The sequence below is a fragment of the Nilaparvata lugens genome, chromosome 1 (assembly GCF_014356525.2).
Source record: "Nilaparvata lugens isolate BPH chromosome 1, ASM1435652v1, whole genome shotgun sequence".
Taxonomy (NCBI): domain Eukaryota; kingdom Metazoa; phylum Arthropoda; class Insecta; order Hemiptera; family Delphacidae; genus Nilaparvata; species Nilaparvata lugens.
In genome coordinates, this window is record NC_052504.1 from 44,856,129 (window position 1) to 44,872,432 (window position 16,304).

General features: G+C 36.8%; 1 protein-coding gene across 1 annotated transcript in view; it reads right to left on the reverse strand.

Annotated features, from left to right (window-relative positions):
* The window catches only part of LOC111056665 (frizzled-4-like), a 34,882-nt gene extending 19,426 nt beyond the window's left edge, over nucleotides 1–15,456 (reverse strand). The window contains exons 1-2 of the mRNA XM_022344054.2: nucleotides 14,189–15,456; nucleotides 12,778–13,232 (exon numbers count right to left, since the gene is read on the reverse strand). Coding sequence (XP_022199746.2) covers nucleotides 12,778–13,232; nucleotides 14,189–14,590 — 857 coding nt within the window. The 5' untranslated portion in view covers nucleotides 14,591–15,456. The remainder of the gene's footprint in view (nucleotides 1–12,777; nucleotides 13,233–14,188) is intronic.
* Between the last annotated feature and the right edge of the window lie 848 nt (nucleotides 15,457–16,304).

Sequence of the window (16,304 nt, forward strand, 5' to 3'; positions counted from 1 at the left end):
GAGAATTTGCGGTAAATTTCTTGAATTTGCTCAATTTATTGAAAATTTTGTTGTGCATGTACCAGAGCTTAATTTGTGCCAAAACGCACCGGAACGGCGTTCCGGTACCTCCCAGGGTGACTGGAACGTACCGGAACGTAATGTAGTTGCAGCTAAAAATATCAAAACTCGCGTCCACACGCATTTGAATGAGTAAATTAATATGACCGTCCGGGGAGAAACCGTCCATTCTTGAGGAACCTCCCATGTTCAGAAAGCTACTTTCTTTAATAAACAGTATTGCAGTGTCTAGTGCTGAGTGTGAACGAGGCTTCTCAGCAATAATGAACTTAATTATGACACCCCTTCGATCTTCCCTTTACATAAACACGGTCTGTGATCTTCTGCGCATCCGCCTCCTGGGACCTCCTGTGGCAAGATACAAATCTGAACGTCACGTCAGGTCTTGGCTGGCAAGAGGACACCACTCTGCTCTCGACAAAAATTTAAAAAGTCGAAGTGAGCAAACTTACAATGAAGATAGTATTGTGCTGTGGGAAATATTTTCTTAAAACTGTTACTTCCAAAAAGGCCTACTTTCACTACTTCCATTTTCTATCTGAATTTTGACAGTTTTGTCAACAACAAGTTTTGTAATAATATTGTAGACATAAATAAAAATATTACATTTTATCTTTCAAGCTAGTTTTCATTCTCATTTCTCTCCCTTCTTAAGGTTTTGGCAATTTAAAGTATTATCCTTTACCATTTGATTTGATCAAATCTGTATTTGTTTTACGTTTGAAACTGTTTTTTAAGGCTAAATTTAGAGAATTTTTCCGGGGGTGGTCCCCCGGACCCCCTTCCCCTGGAGGGTATTCAAAACCCCATGTAGTCGGGCCAGCCGGAGTTCCGGCACCTCATAGTTTACAAATTAAGCACTGGCATGTACCAATTCTATTTCCTTAGATTCTACATTTCAGGCCCTATATACAACAGTTTGTATAAATACAAAATTCATATCCCACAGTCACAGCTAAATTACAAGTTTTTTTTCCGTGAGTTAGTTTTTTCATATCTCTTGTAAATATTTCTTGTGTACTGATTTTATTCCCACAACTACCACAGCTACTCTATATTTGATTTGAAACTTGTTTACCATGACTTCAATTGTACAATTACAATATTAGTACAACATTTATTAGATTCTATCAAATGTACTAGATTTACATCTCACACTCTCCAATAGTATTCATACATTAACTTTTCTGTAATCATCAGAGAGATATTGGTGATAAGACTACCGTTAGCACAAACAAGGAATGGAAAATGAAATTTTACCTCTAGAAAGTCTAGAAATGAGATTCCTAGTAGACTAGATGTAAAAACCATTTATTTAACATACTTTCAAAGCTCCAGTTCTCCACCAATTCATTAATGAATGCTACTATTTCTGTAATACAAACAATTATCAAATAAATAATCATTAAAATATAAATATTCATAGAAATGAATAGGCTGTTTCCTGTAACTTGCATAAGTACTCCAATTATTACTTATATTTAGCTTTTTAGTGAGTATACAGAATGTACTTATGAAATTTACAGTATTCCTCGATAATACCATAGTATTGGTTCGCTTATTCGAAAAGCTATGGTATATCTTTTAGTAGCTCTGATGAAACAATTGTATGTTCAGAGGGAATAAACATAATATAACTGAAGAGCTCAGAAAGTACTGGCGCCAGACTCTGCTGCTTTTCTCTACTTTCAAGAGCAACTTACACAACTTTGAAGTTTCAGAACTCCATAAGTAGTGTAGTGTTCGCTTGAGAATACGAGGCACTTCTTCAAACGAGCGTTGTTGGTACTTATTCACTTGAACTACAGAGCCCCGAGTGAGAGACCGGTCCTGGCTCGTAAACCGTTTATAAATCACACTTCCAACCACCTATTTCGCTCTCACGTAATTGAGCTGGAATGTACTTGAGGTTTTCGTAACAGATAAGACGACTGCGAAACAATAAATTTATGGTAAGAAGCAGAGGATAACTCCCAGCTCTACTCACTTTATATAGCTGGCTTTCTTCTGTGTAGGGCCTAATAATTTGTGCCAAGAGAATCTAAGTAACTAGAAATTGCATCATCTAAGATAAAAAAATATAATACTAAAGAGTGCTACACAGTAGGCATATGATAGGTATCTGCTGATAGAAAAAAACATGAAATATCTGGAACTATATCTGGGAAAGAAGACTCCATAAGACCAGGAAGTAGAAATAAAAGAAAACTACTACTAAAAACAAAAGTATACCAGTCAGCAAACAAAACAAGAACAATAAATGATAAAAAAAATAATTTCAAAATCAACACAAAAGAAAACTTATGCCTGACTGTGGATGAGAAAAAAATAACTGACCCCCGTAGAATCAGTAAGATTCTAAATACATGTTTCACACATGTTTAACAGCGAATCATTGAACTAAAAATTATAATGATAGTGACAACACCCCAGAGGATAGGGAACAACCAGACAATGCTCGAACTTTGAATAAATTGGTCGCCATCTCTGATGTCGCATCTTCCAGAGACTAGAGTCAATCAATTCGTCAGGACATGATGAAATATCAGGTAAAATCGTAAAGTACTGTGAAGGTGAAGTAAGCAAACCACTACTGCATATAGTGAATGAGCCATTGAATCCCTTTTGAAGCCCCATATTACGCACCAACTGGGAAAAGAGATGTTGGAAGGTCGAGGAAACTAAGAACAGGCAGCTTTTCCACAGAAACTGAAGATAGCTAAAATATGAAACAGGGGACAAATCCAACTCCAAAAAATTACAGACCTATAGCAAATATACTGATCATTAGAAAAAATAGAGCGGGCAGCATACAATCAACTAGTCACACATTTGGAGACAACTTATTGTCCAAAGCTAACACGGTTTTCGGAAAAACCTAGCACATCTACAGCAATATGCAATATCTAAACTCTGTAAAGTATGCAAAACTTGGGATTCAAAACAAAGAATCAGCCTCATATCTGTACATTATTTTTCGAGAAGCGTTTGATGTGGAACTTGAAAAATACTAAGCAAAAATGAAAAAATGAAGATTGCTGAATATATAGTAATGAATATTTTTCATTATAAGTACCCTTAGGTGTGTTCTCAATGACCAACAATACATCGAAATTGTTATTTACTGAACATCATTAGTTCAGTGAGGCCGGAGACATCGACAGTATATATAAATATATATGTAATAGTTTCCATCAGAAATTATATCTAGGAAAACTGCAATTGATTACTATTAAACTCGCGTATATAGGCTACATCATTACGTTATGTCTATTTGTATTGAAACGTTTGGCTAGTAAATTTTTATTTCTTATTTTATGAAATTAATAAGATCAGTCGGACGTTTAAAATGTACTACCAGTACTTAAGCATAGAGCTACGTGAGATCATGCAGATTCAAATTACAATTTCACACTCTCTTTACTGCAATTTATGAGTGAGAAGAACTGAAGAGCCTCACCGAGAAATAAGTTTTCTCACCTCCGTAAGGTTACTCACTCTACCATAAAACGTAAGTTGTGTGAGAGATTGCAAATCATTGCAAGCATAGCAGGGGTCCTAGGACTTCAATTCTGACTTACGATGTGCTCTGTATGATGTAAGGTGTTCCTGTTCACAAAGTGTAGGCTAGCGTGTGAAGAGGCAAAGGAAACTTGTGGCTGTGCAGAAATATTCATTCCAAGTTGGCAAAAGCCAAACACCCCATCAACATTCTCCAAGTAAGGTAAGGTACAATCCCCCAACGATACTTGTCCACGTAATGTACATAAAACCTCTTTAAATGATGAGCTGTCATCGTGTTCGGCTTTGTCTTCGCATTTGTTTTGCTTTGCATGAGTTAGCAAGTAGCTATAACTTTACTTCTCACATGTAGTCCAGTCACTATATACATTGGTGCATGCAATTTATATTGTAGTTCTGATTTTTCAATATATCATTTGGGTACATAAGAGAAGTCCAGAACCATGCAAAATTTCCTCGTGCTAGATACAGAGTGGCCCAAAAACCTCGTATTTTCGGCTCATTTTCCAGTTTTCAGCTAATTCTGCCAAATCTCGTAATCGGACAGAGAAATTTGCTCTCTCCTTTTTTCTAGAAAATGAAATTCGGAATAAAATGAGATCATTCGTAACTCTCTATCTCCAATGAGTACTGAGTTATAGTTATGATTTTTCAAAAATGAGTGAAATTCGAAGAAAAAATCAATTTTGATGAATTATAGTTTTTGATCAACAATATATTCCGATTGTTACCATTTAGATGTATAATTCAAAATCCCTCTGGGCGTATTTTTGTGCTCTACAATCTGAGATCAGGTAGAGCGCTCTATCTCATAAATATATTTCCAGGTACACCTGACAACAATGCTCCTTGAATTATTGTGAAAAACACCTAATTATCAGCTTCAACCATCATCACCAACTACATAGTCTTCACATTGTTATTTCGCACAATGACATAAGTTCATAAGATTATGTTCTATGAGAATCACCCGTTAGATGCACTTCATTTCAGTATTCCTAGTGGAGAGGCGCGCTTAAGGACACCTCAAGGATCAAAATTTCAAACACTTATAACTTCTGACACAATGCTCAGATTCCATCGTGCTACACTTCATCTTTCTCGGCTCGTCAAGGCGGTCCAAAATCATGCATCATAAGTCAAATTCGGTCAAAAAATGGAAGATTTATTGTTGAGTGTACTTAAGCCGTTATTCCAATACACAAAAAGTGGCCAATTTCTATATTCAAAGCTGCATGTCTTTTGAAATACTTCTGATAAAATTTCCAAATCTAGTGAGGATGTGAAAATAGTCCCCCTCTTCCTCGATTTCAAAAATGGCGATTTCAGTTTTTACATTTTCTCCGTGATTTTACTGTTGATCAAGAGTTTCTAAAACGAGTCTGATACATTATAGTAACTCTCGATTGATTCCAAATTGTAGATAAATTCATCCTCTACGAGCTCAGTTGTCTAAAATCCATCTTGAATCACTTTTCTTCATCATAGTACTGCCAAAACCGTCAATATTAGGAAAATATATACAATTTCCGGATTTTTTCAACAATATATACATATTTTTTCATGATTCGTTTACAACAGTTGAAAGAGAAAATTCTATTGTACATTTCAAGATCAAGTAATGATTTTTATAATAAGGAGTTACCGAGATACATAGAGCTTTGAGATATAGAAATTGGCCACTTTTTGTGTATTGGAATAAGGGCTTAAGTACACTCAACAATACATTTTCCATTTTTGACCGAATTTGACTTATGATGCATGATTTTGGACCGCCTTGACGAGCCGAGAAGAATGAAGTGTAGCACGATGGAATCTGAGCATTGTGTCAGAAGTTATAAGTGTTTGAAATTTTGATCCTTGAGGTGTCCTTAAGCGCGCCTCTCCACTAGGAATACTGAAATGAAGTGCATCTAACGGGTGATTCTCATAGAACATAATCTTATGAACTTATGTCATTGTGCGAAATAACAATGTGAAGACTATGTAGTTGGTGATGATGGTTGAAGCTGAAAATTAGGTGTTTTTCACAATAATTCAAGGAGCATTGTTGTCAGGTGTACCTGGAAATATATTTATGAGATAGAGCGCTCTACCTGATCTCAGATTGTAGAGCACAAAAATACGCCCAGAGGGATTTTGAATTATACATCTAAATGGTAACAATCGGAAGATCAAAAACTATAATTCATCAAAATTGATTTTTTCTTCGAATTTCACTCATTTTTGAAAATCATAACTCAGTACTCATTGGAGATAAAGAGTTACGAATGAACTCATTTCATTCCGAATTTCATGTTCTAGAAAAAAGGAGAGAGCAAATTTCTCTGTCCGATTACGAGATTTGGCAGAATTAGCTGAAAACTGGAAAATGAGCCGAAAATACGAGGTTTTTGGGCCACCCTGTATCTAGCACGAGGAAATTTTGCATGAAGAAATTGGTTCTGGACTTCTCTTATGTACCCAAATGATATATTAAAAAATCAGAACTACAATATAAATTGCAAGCACACCCTCTTTTTTATGTCTATATTGACTGGACTAATGTAGTATGACCATGAATAAGATTTAACTAGTGCTTGTAAGATAGAGTTTTGTCTTGAATAACTTGGTAAGGAGTTCAAGCTCAAAAGGTGTAGGATTATCATGTAATGGAACTGAGAAAATCGATCTGTAATACCAAATCAAGTCATCATTGATTTCAGAGGGAAATAATTTCAACTTTGTTTGAAGATTTTGTCGACATTTTGGATAGATAGTTTGTATTTCTATTTCACATTTTAATATCCAGCATTTAAATAGAATAGCATATCTAGTGTACAATTTTGAAAACTATGCAGTTTTTTCGCTAAAATTCATTCATGTATTTAGATATAAGAAAAATACACACAATGAAAATAGCAAGGTATTCCCTGAATCAGCAAGAACCTCCAGGAAAGAGTAAATCCAAAGAATTTCTAATTTTATGAATTAGAAATAGAAATATAAAGAATTAAGGAAAGTGAATAACTCAGTATTGCACTTGATGAAGGAAACCCCTACTAAGCAATTTACTACTCTCAATTTTTCTGACTTCCAATTTTCCTTCCCTGGGGGTTTTTGAAAATAGAAACAACATACAAACTCTTCTTTCTTTTTTTCCTAATGAGGTGAGAAAATTGAAAGTGAGAACAATTAATAAAAGTAAATGGATTGTTATTGTTAGGTATTTTCCCAGAAGAGCACTACCGCACCCAACGATAGTAAACCAGCAAATGATCTATGAATACCATAAAAGATGAGTCACAAAACAAGTTTAGACCTCACTAGACTACCTAAGAAGAATGCTGGGAAGCTGGGAACGGCTGAGAAATGTCAATGATCGGATGTTGGGCTGGGATGATGGCATCATTTTCATTTTTAGGACAGACGAGCTAGTTGCTCAATCAAAAAAAGAAACCAACAATCATTTTGGTCTCTGTTTAGTCAAGCAGGTGTTTTAATTTAGCATCACCTACAAGAGCAAAAATACAGAGAAAGAACAGGATGATAACTCTTGCATTCAGCAAGCTTGTTAGAAGGAAGGAGACAGTCGCAGCCTGCCAAGTTGCTTGTTCCGAACAAAATTATAGACTGGACATAAATTTGCAGGCTCTATAGCCTGGCGAACATGTTAGCCTTGAATACGTTCGCCTGCAGCGGACGCGTAGGTTGGGTGATGAACCCAGCCGATAAGAGAGCCAGCCACACTGCCACCTTCCTCCAGCTCAGCTTAGCTAAGAATCCCTGTGAGCCAACTCTGTGGGTTGCTCCAACAAGGTTTCAAACATTCATCGAAGCTTATTTACGTTGCCAAACAAAGTTGAATGAATCCCGGTAACCAAATATTTATGTTTAATTATTGATTATTATATTCAACTAATAATTCAAGCAACGACTTAATTAATTGAATTTAATAATTAATTAATTTAAAAATTCAAAACGATAAAATATAATTATGTGTGCTAATCTCAATAAAATGATGGTTCTGTATAGTTCGGTTAGAGAAGATTGAACACTCATATTGTCTTTCCTTCTTTCCTCTGTGGTTGGGTATAAACCGGAAGTCAAGAGTGGACTTGGAAGTGGATGATGATAAATCCAAAATCAAATAACATTGCTACCTCACTGATGTTTAATTCACCCATCTTTTGGAAGACTATGATCCATATTTCAAAGTCCAAACAACACATATTTAGTCAAATTTAATAATTTCACTATCAAAAAGCATCTTACTTTCTTCTACTTCATTAATTTTCAATTCGTCTTCTCCCCTCCCCAGTATGTTGAATGATACATTTTTAATGAGTGAAGCGAAATGGATTAATTAGTTTTAATAATAATTATTAAATTATATCTCAACATAATTTTTATCATTTTTTATATTCACGTTCTGTGAAAACCATTTATTGTTCTTTCTCATTCAATCAGTCTATTCAATTTAACTATTTTGATCAGTGGTTGGAAAATAAAGATAATAAACTAATAATATCATCACGGCAATAGAAAGTCCCAACTATTCAAAATCATCTGCTTGACGAAACAAAAGGAAACAAGAGTACTATAAAACAAGAGGAGTCGACTCCCTATTTAGTCTCCTGGAAACGATGATAGGCTACTAAATAGGTAGTTGGTCGATTATTGGAGGCTGCAAAAAGTTGAAGCCAGCAGTCGTCAAGTGGTTAGTTATCGACGTGTGTGGCTTTCCCAGGTAATTCTATAGCCTATGGGTGCGCAGCACTACGCCACCTCACTCTCTCTCTCTCTCTCTCTGTCTCTTGTTAGCTAGTCAATCATCAAACCAATTCTAGATGAGGTACACTGAGATTCACTTCACACTGACAACATTGATTGGTTGATGTTAACAAGTGATGCTGACAGTTTCAAATGAATCGCAACATAGGAGAGCATGGCAGGGCAGGTCAGCCAACTTCAAACTGATCTGACCACTCATCAATAACAAAGCTAATTAGCATGCAGGTGCTGGAGAGGGTGCACATGAAAATTGCACATTGAGAGACAGAGAGAGAGAGAGAGAGAGAGGAGAGAGAGAGAGAGAGAGAGAGAGAGAGAGAGAGAGAGAGAGAGAGAGAGAGGTCAGTTTGGATGAAGAGCAAGGTAATTACTATGATTGAGGAGGAGTAGAAGATGGTAGATGAAGAGGAGGTCGAAGAAAAGGAGGAAATAGGAAGGGAAGAGAGTGGAGAAGTGAAAGAAGAAGAGGAGAGGTGGAAAAGAGAAGTAAATGAATGTGAAGGAGGAAGAGAAGATGAAGAAGAAAAAGAAGAATGTAAAATTGGAGAATGAGAAGGAAAATAAGAAGAGTTAGAAGAGTAGAGAACGAGAAAAAAGAGGATGAATAAGTAGGAAAAGGAAAAGGAAGGATTGAGAAAACAAAGTAGGAAAATAAAAAGAAAGAGAATAAAAAATAGAAGCAAGAGGAGGTGGATAATAAATTATAAGGAGAAGCAAAAATATTTAAGGAGGGGATGAAGGAGAAAGAGGGAATGAGAGGTGGAGGAAATGAGGAGAAAGAGGAAATAAAGAGAATAAAATAGAGAAAAAGGAGTAGAACTGATAAGAGGAGAATGAGACAGAGAGCAAGAAGACCAAGAACATCAAGAAGCTTGGAGGAGTAGAAGAAGCAAAAGAGGCACGATTATAATGCGTTGGAGCATGTAAAACAACCTGTGGGAAGAGATAATCACGAAAATCAAAGACGAATTATGTGAAGGAAAGAGGAGGATATGAGGAGGAAGGGCAGACAAGGAACAGGGCCCAAGATCGTAGTGTTTATTTGATAAATAAAAAGAGTGGAAGAATGCGGGCCGTGATGAGTTATTTGCTGGTGGGTCTGAGAAACCAGTTCTTTGGGCCGTCACGAGCGCAATTTTCATTAACTGCCACAGGATTTATGATGTCTTTCAAGACGAGGTCTCACCCCAATCACAACGATGAATGATCATCATCACCGGCATCATCATCATCATCATCATCATCATTATAATCGCGGCATGTAAACTGAGAGCGTAGGTGGTTTGTCTGACGAATGGCACCTGTCAGCATGCGTGTGACAAGGACAGAAAGAGGGTGGGGAACTTGGCCATAGATAGAGCAATTACAGCCGGCGCTGGTTGTCCGTTTCTATCATACGTCGAGTGCTTCAAATACCAATTCGCAGTACAACAATTCCTGATCATATAATTCGCCTGGAACGCGGCAATCACCAGCTTTTTACAAGCTATTATTAAACTCTGCCAACAATATAAGAACCTGTTCGAGTGCGATATGGTTAGGTTAAATATTATTGCGATATGGTTAAAAAAGAACTACTTTCTGTCAATGATTTTATCTAATACCTATAACCACTGCTGTTTTTGTAACAATAAAGGTTCTGGTACGTGATGCTCCTTGGTGAAGGAGGGAGGGGAGTTTCTGGAGAATATTCAGAAGAAGAACCGCCCTAGGGAAAACTTTTTTAATTTATTCTTAAATATTGTGTTTTAAAGCTATTTGGCACAATTAAAAATTCAAAGAATCGAAACTATTTTTTTCTTTGACCCAAGAGATGCCGGTACGGCGTAGGCGTACCGGTGCGTACCGTAACGAAAACAGTAGGCTTCTGCCTATATTTATAAATTTCATTTAATCAGCTCTCTCAGACATTTTACAGAAAAAAATAGTTTATATCACTATGTTTAAAAAATAGTATTTCAAAGGTTTAAAATTAATTTGTTCAATGATGAAATTGGGTGTTTGCATGGAGGTTAATAGGTGTTTACACTAGGTGTGTATTTTGTGTTACATTGTGAAAATTTTACTATAATTCTAATGTAGAGCACAATATAGATTTATCATAATTACTTATTGAAATTGCAGAATCATCACATGATTGCTCAAATATTAAATGCAGCAATTATGATGTTCTTCCAATTGGATCTATCATATTATTAATCAAGATTAATTTAATGAAAAAAATGAATCATAATAGCATCCATTGCTCGGATAATGATGAGTAATTAAACGAATCTTATTATTGTAGTTGAATCAATATAGTTGGTTAGTTCAATTAGTGAATTAGTCGGAATAGAAAATTTTGTAAAAAAATATATTTTGTTATTATTACGATTCCATTCAAAATTCATAAAAATACGTTTTTTGTACCTACAGGATATTATCATGAAGAGCATATACATAAGAGGAAAAATGATGTCCAGTTAAAAAAGAAATATTTCTCAGCTTGGGATCTTAAAATAATTCTCTTAAAATTTGACAGATTCTCCACTAAACTTCAACCTTAGACCAATAATTATAGAAGTTCTATAACTGGTCTAAGACTTCAACCATTGACATAACCACGTACTATCAACAACTTGAATAATGTCAAATTTTGACATGAAAGAGTAGGATGACAATAGTAGGTCAATAGTTAAAATGCCTCGCTGGAAGAGTACTAGAAAGCAAATAAAATACTTTTTTGTTTTCGTTTCTCGAAAATATTTCAGTTCTTGAATGGGAATTTTACCAGGCTTTGAGGTGGAGAGCAAAAGTTGTTTTGTTCTGAAATGACTAGTTTCCCCTTCGAATAAAAGGTTCATTCCTGTAGTGATGTGATAGGATCAAACACAATAATAGGGAGTGTTGTCGCCCAAACGGTATTCTTTTGTGCAAGTAGGCTACTTTGCCCCTGTAAATCACTTTGGATAACCAAGGAGTGACATCTGTCACCACCTATTGAATGAATGCAATGGTTCTGGGATAGTTCTAAACACAGACTGCCAATGTTTACACAATGTAGGCCCATGTTCTTGTTGGTTGGGAAATAGACTCTCTTCACTCTTTCATCGTGAATGTTCATTTCATGAATGCTGCCCTGCTCATGATAACGAAACTTCCAAACGTTTTGAATAAAGCTTTCTTCTATGGAATTCTATTATTTAAATTCGAAGCGAAAATTTCGTGTCCAACCATGTGCAAATGATCAATGGGCATTCAGACCAAATCGTACAAGAGCTTATAAACAGACTCGCAGAAAATAACCTTACGTAGTATCCATTAGGTATTTTTATGTTACGGTACGGTAACTAGACTACCTAAACCTAAACTGTACTGTAATTATATCATTCTGTCATCACCTAGAACACGCTAAACTGGCTTACCTACGCATCACGCATCATTCTCAGCAGAAATGATTTTTCTCATACAACCGAAGTGTTGATGATTAAAACGCACTGCGGTGTTCAATTTTTAACATCATTCTACTACTTATAACATTTTTTTATTTTTTTAACGTCATCCTATTACTGTTCTGAAACTAGACTATTGAATACATCTCTCTTCAATGGAAGACCTTCTATTCATTTAATGATTATAGTTTTCATTCATGCAATTAAAAAATTACAGTAAGCGTCTGCAATGTGTGTGTAGCCTACTCGTAGGTATTTTGCCCAAAATGAGATATGACATAATATTATAAGTAAAATTTAAACAGTTTAATAGATAATATCGGGGCACCGAGCTTTGCTCGTTATTTTTATTTATTGATAAATAGAACACAATTCTCTAAAATGATCGTGTTTATATTTCACAGCTGGCTATACGTCATCTTATGAATTTTGAAGATGCGATATTTTGATTTTTCACATACTCACTTTTTTACTATCCACAGCTGTTTCAGCCAAGGATGAATTATCCTTTTAATGTCGCTCAGCGAGTTTTCTCAAGGATGAGACCTAGTGCAATCGAATCTCTATATCATAAACCTACTATGTTCCAAATTTCGTGAAAATCGTTAGAGCCGTTTTCGAGATCCGTTAAACATAAATAACCAGATATGAAAATATCCAGTAGAACAAAATAAAATCTTATAGCACCCTTTATTTTTAAAAAAACTTTAGAATAGTTTAACAACTAGTTTCGGTGATATTACACCATCGTCAGGTTATAAAAAAAAATTATAACATTTCTTATTTTATTTTATAACCTGACGATGGTGTAATATCACCGTAACTAGTTGTTAAACTATTTTAAAGTTTTTTTTTTAAATAAAGGGTGCTATAATATTTTATTTTTTATTTTGTTTTATTAATTAAAAAGTAGCCCATGTCAATGAAGTGTTTTTTAAAAATAACCAGATATATAAATACAGAAATTGTTATAATAGGATAAGTGACTCACCAGACAGAGGCGGCATTGTTGAAGTAGTAGAGGAGGAGGAAGACGAGCACACAGCCATGACCGGCGGGCAAGTCGTGAGCGAGGAGGCGGTGGTGGCAGAAGGCGGCAGACGCGGAGGCGGGACCCATGAGAAGGCGGGCGGACCAGCCAAGGCCAGCCCCCGCGTAGCAGACGGCCAGGTGCAGCAGCAGGGCTGGAGGCGGCTGAGGGGCCGTGGGGGCGGGCGCAGGGGCGGCTAGGCGAGCGAACAGCCCCAGCAGGGGGCAGACGGTAGCCAGAAGCGCGCAGAGAGTGAGCCAGGCGTTGGCCATGTGTTGCTGTTGGGGGCTGAAGAGCACTTCCGATGCGTTGGAGGAGCATGGTGATCGGGGGCGGGGGAACGGAGGCGGCAGGGGCAGTGGTCCCGGTCTGGGGCCGGCCGGTGGAATGGCGGCAGCGCTCGCTTCCGGTGGTCCCTACCACCAAACAATCGTATCGTTAGTTGATAAGTTGCAAGTTTCAAAAATAAATAAATTTATTACTGAGTAAAAATACTTCAATACAGATATTTCATTTCTCAACAAATATTACTCATTTCATCAAAGTGTTATTATCATCGAAACAGACGATATTTTTGTCTTATCTGAGAATTATTTCACTCATAAGCTTATAACATGAAATATAAAAGATGGAGTTAATTTTCTTAAATACTGGTTTAATACATTCTTTAGTACACGTTTCTGCGTGCCTAACGTCAAAGATGGAACACTAAAATTGTGTAATTGTCTTGCAAAGATGTTTCAGTCCTATACTGGCATGATAGATAGCAATTTGCAACACTTTTTGCACTAGCCAGCTAACACCTATTAAACTTATGCTTGAATAACTTTTTAGAGGATCAAGGATGAAAAATCAATTAAATAAAAACGTTTAACTTTCTTTCACCATAATTTTGAGTATGTTCACATGCAGAGTGTAACTGGTGATAGCAACACGATAAAAATTATTACAGCTCCTTGATTTCCATGTCTTTAAATAGTGGCATTGCTGATACAGTATCTCACTATAAACAACCATTCAACTCCCCTGTATTTGATTCTTATAATGTATTGTATTTTTTAGTTTTTCTTTATTGAAGTTTGTATTTCTGAATCGGGAACAGTTTTGAGTTGTCAAAGCCTGAGGTTTCCAAACCTGTATTTATGTTTTTCAAATAGATAAACAGTTTATGTTGCGAAGGAGCATCTCAAGTTACCGACACTTCGCCATCGCCCAATTATTCTCTATATAAGGAGTCTTAAGCTCATTGTGTATTTATCACTTTAAATATTATGAAAAAGGAAGAACATAATTAAAACTATAAGGAACAGAATTAAAAAAATTCGTGTGAACTATTTATTGGAAAGATATGGAGTATTGTTTGGTGCATTACCTGCATGCACATGTGCCGGTGGTCGTTGTCGGCGGGAAAGCGGGCGCAGTCGAGAGCGGCAGGCCACGGGAAGCCGAAGCCCTGCAAGACGGGGAGGCAACGGGAGCGCACGGACTCGCAGAGCGGCCGACACGGCCCGATCGGACTGGCAACCTTGTCGGTGCACATCGGCACATAGACGGCACACAGCAACAGGTGCAGTCGCGCTGAGCAGCCGTACTGCACGAGCGGCGCGAACGTCTGCAACGTGAAGTCCGCGTCCGCCTGCAGCTCGTGGCCGGCCAGGTTCGGCATGCCTGTCATGTTATAGCCCAGGCCACGGCACATCTCCACGCGCACAACTTCACACCCTTCTGTCACCAGTGCAGCCCCCACTAACAACAACGCTATGTGCCGCCACATCCTGTCAACTATACAAATGTCACCTACAGTATATGTACCGTACACTTCAATATTCAATCAAATGCATAAATAGATTGATCCACCCATTTTTAAAATTTGTGTAGCCTATACTGGAATAAATTTTCAATCAGTAATAGCATAGACGAATGGTAATCTTTCTATCTATAAAGGTATCTTTTCTCTATGGCAATAGATAAGTATCCACTTGGAAATTCACTAGGCTACTAGGTTTCAATGTTAAACGAGATTACAGTAATACAGGTAACCGGTTATAATTCCAAGTTAGTCAACAATAGAGAGTAGCTTAATAGATAAGCTTATTTATGTGCAATTGAAATTTCAGATTGGTAATGTGTTTATCAATGTCAAAGGTTTACAATACTGCACCGGTAATTAGTGGACTTGGAATTTACAGCTTTGTTAACATCTATATAGAATTGTAACGGATATAATTCTAGTGAGGTCCATGTTTACCATAAATGTACAGATATCAAAACAGTAACAGATAAATGTGTTGTCTACTTAGAATTCCAGGTTCATTGATGCACGGGGTAGGTTTGCTCTTATCACTTATCACTACCGTTCAACTTATCCTATACAAACCGCACATGACAACAACGGTATAACTAACTACTATAGAACAGTATAGGGGTCCACTTATCGTAATTCCAGACAACAGTGATCAACTAAAAACAGTAACGGGTAAACGTCCAGTTAAAATTGCAGCGATGCTAGTTAAGCGTGTAGTAACTACTCACAGTCTATCAATCCGTTCCGGACTGTCTCAGTCCGAACTCCGAACCGAACTAAACTAAACTGAGCTGAGAATCTGAGATCCAAGTTCCGAACTCCGAGCCTTCCAGTTTAAGAGTCAACGACTGTTGGCTCGGTTCCCCCTCCGCCAACCCACCACTTTTCTTGTATACATCCAACGATCTATATATATCGTTGTATACATCAACTGGTTGGTCTCTTTAGTATACACGGTATACTGCCAGCATTGCTTGAATGGGAAGCATTATTGATGTTATTTATAAGGAATGCTGACAGTTTGGCGTGAATCTTACAGCAGCCTGCATGCTTGCCTTGTTCAGCTTCGCGCTTGTTTTCAGTCTGCCGCCGCCGGTTGATTTGACAGTACTCAGTACCTAACTTGTAATAGTTAGTACATCAGGCATAATAATATAAGATGCGACACGGGGTTGTGTAGACAACAAGCAAAAATACTTCGATACTTGAGCGTGTTGCTCAGGCACGGGTTAGCCAGCATTTGTTTACGGGTGGGGCTAATTAGATGAAGTTGAGGAAGGGGCTTTTAATAACGGATTTCAAAAAAATTCCAAAGATACGCCTAGAATCTGCGTTTTCCAGCCTTTTTCAGCGATTTCTCAGCTATTTCGAAAGCATTTATGAACAGAAGGTTTTCAAATTTGGTAGAGAAGTTCAGCCAAGGTATAAAAATATTCTATTGGAAATTAATGCCAAAGATATGCCCAAAAATGATGGATTTTCAGCATTTTTCTGTGTTTTTTCAGAACAAATAGACAGAAAATTTTTAAATTTAGTACTGGAGGTACAGGAGTTGTAAAATAATTGATGTTGTATAGGAGGGCTTCGAATTATTGTCAAATATGCTCAAAACCAGAGGGTTTTCAGTGTTTTCCGACATTTTTCTGTGTTTTCTCACCTTTTTTGAGAAAAAATTAGCATAAAA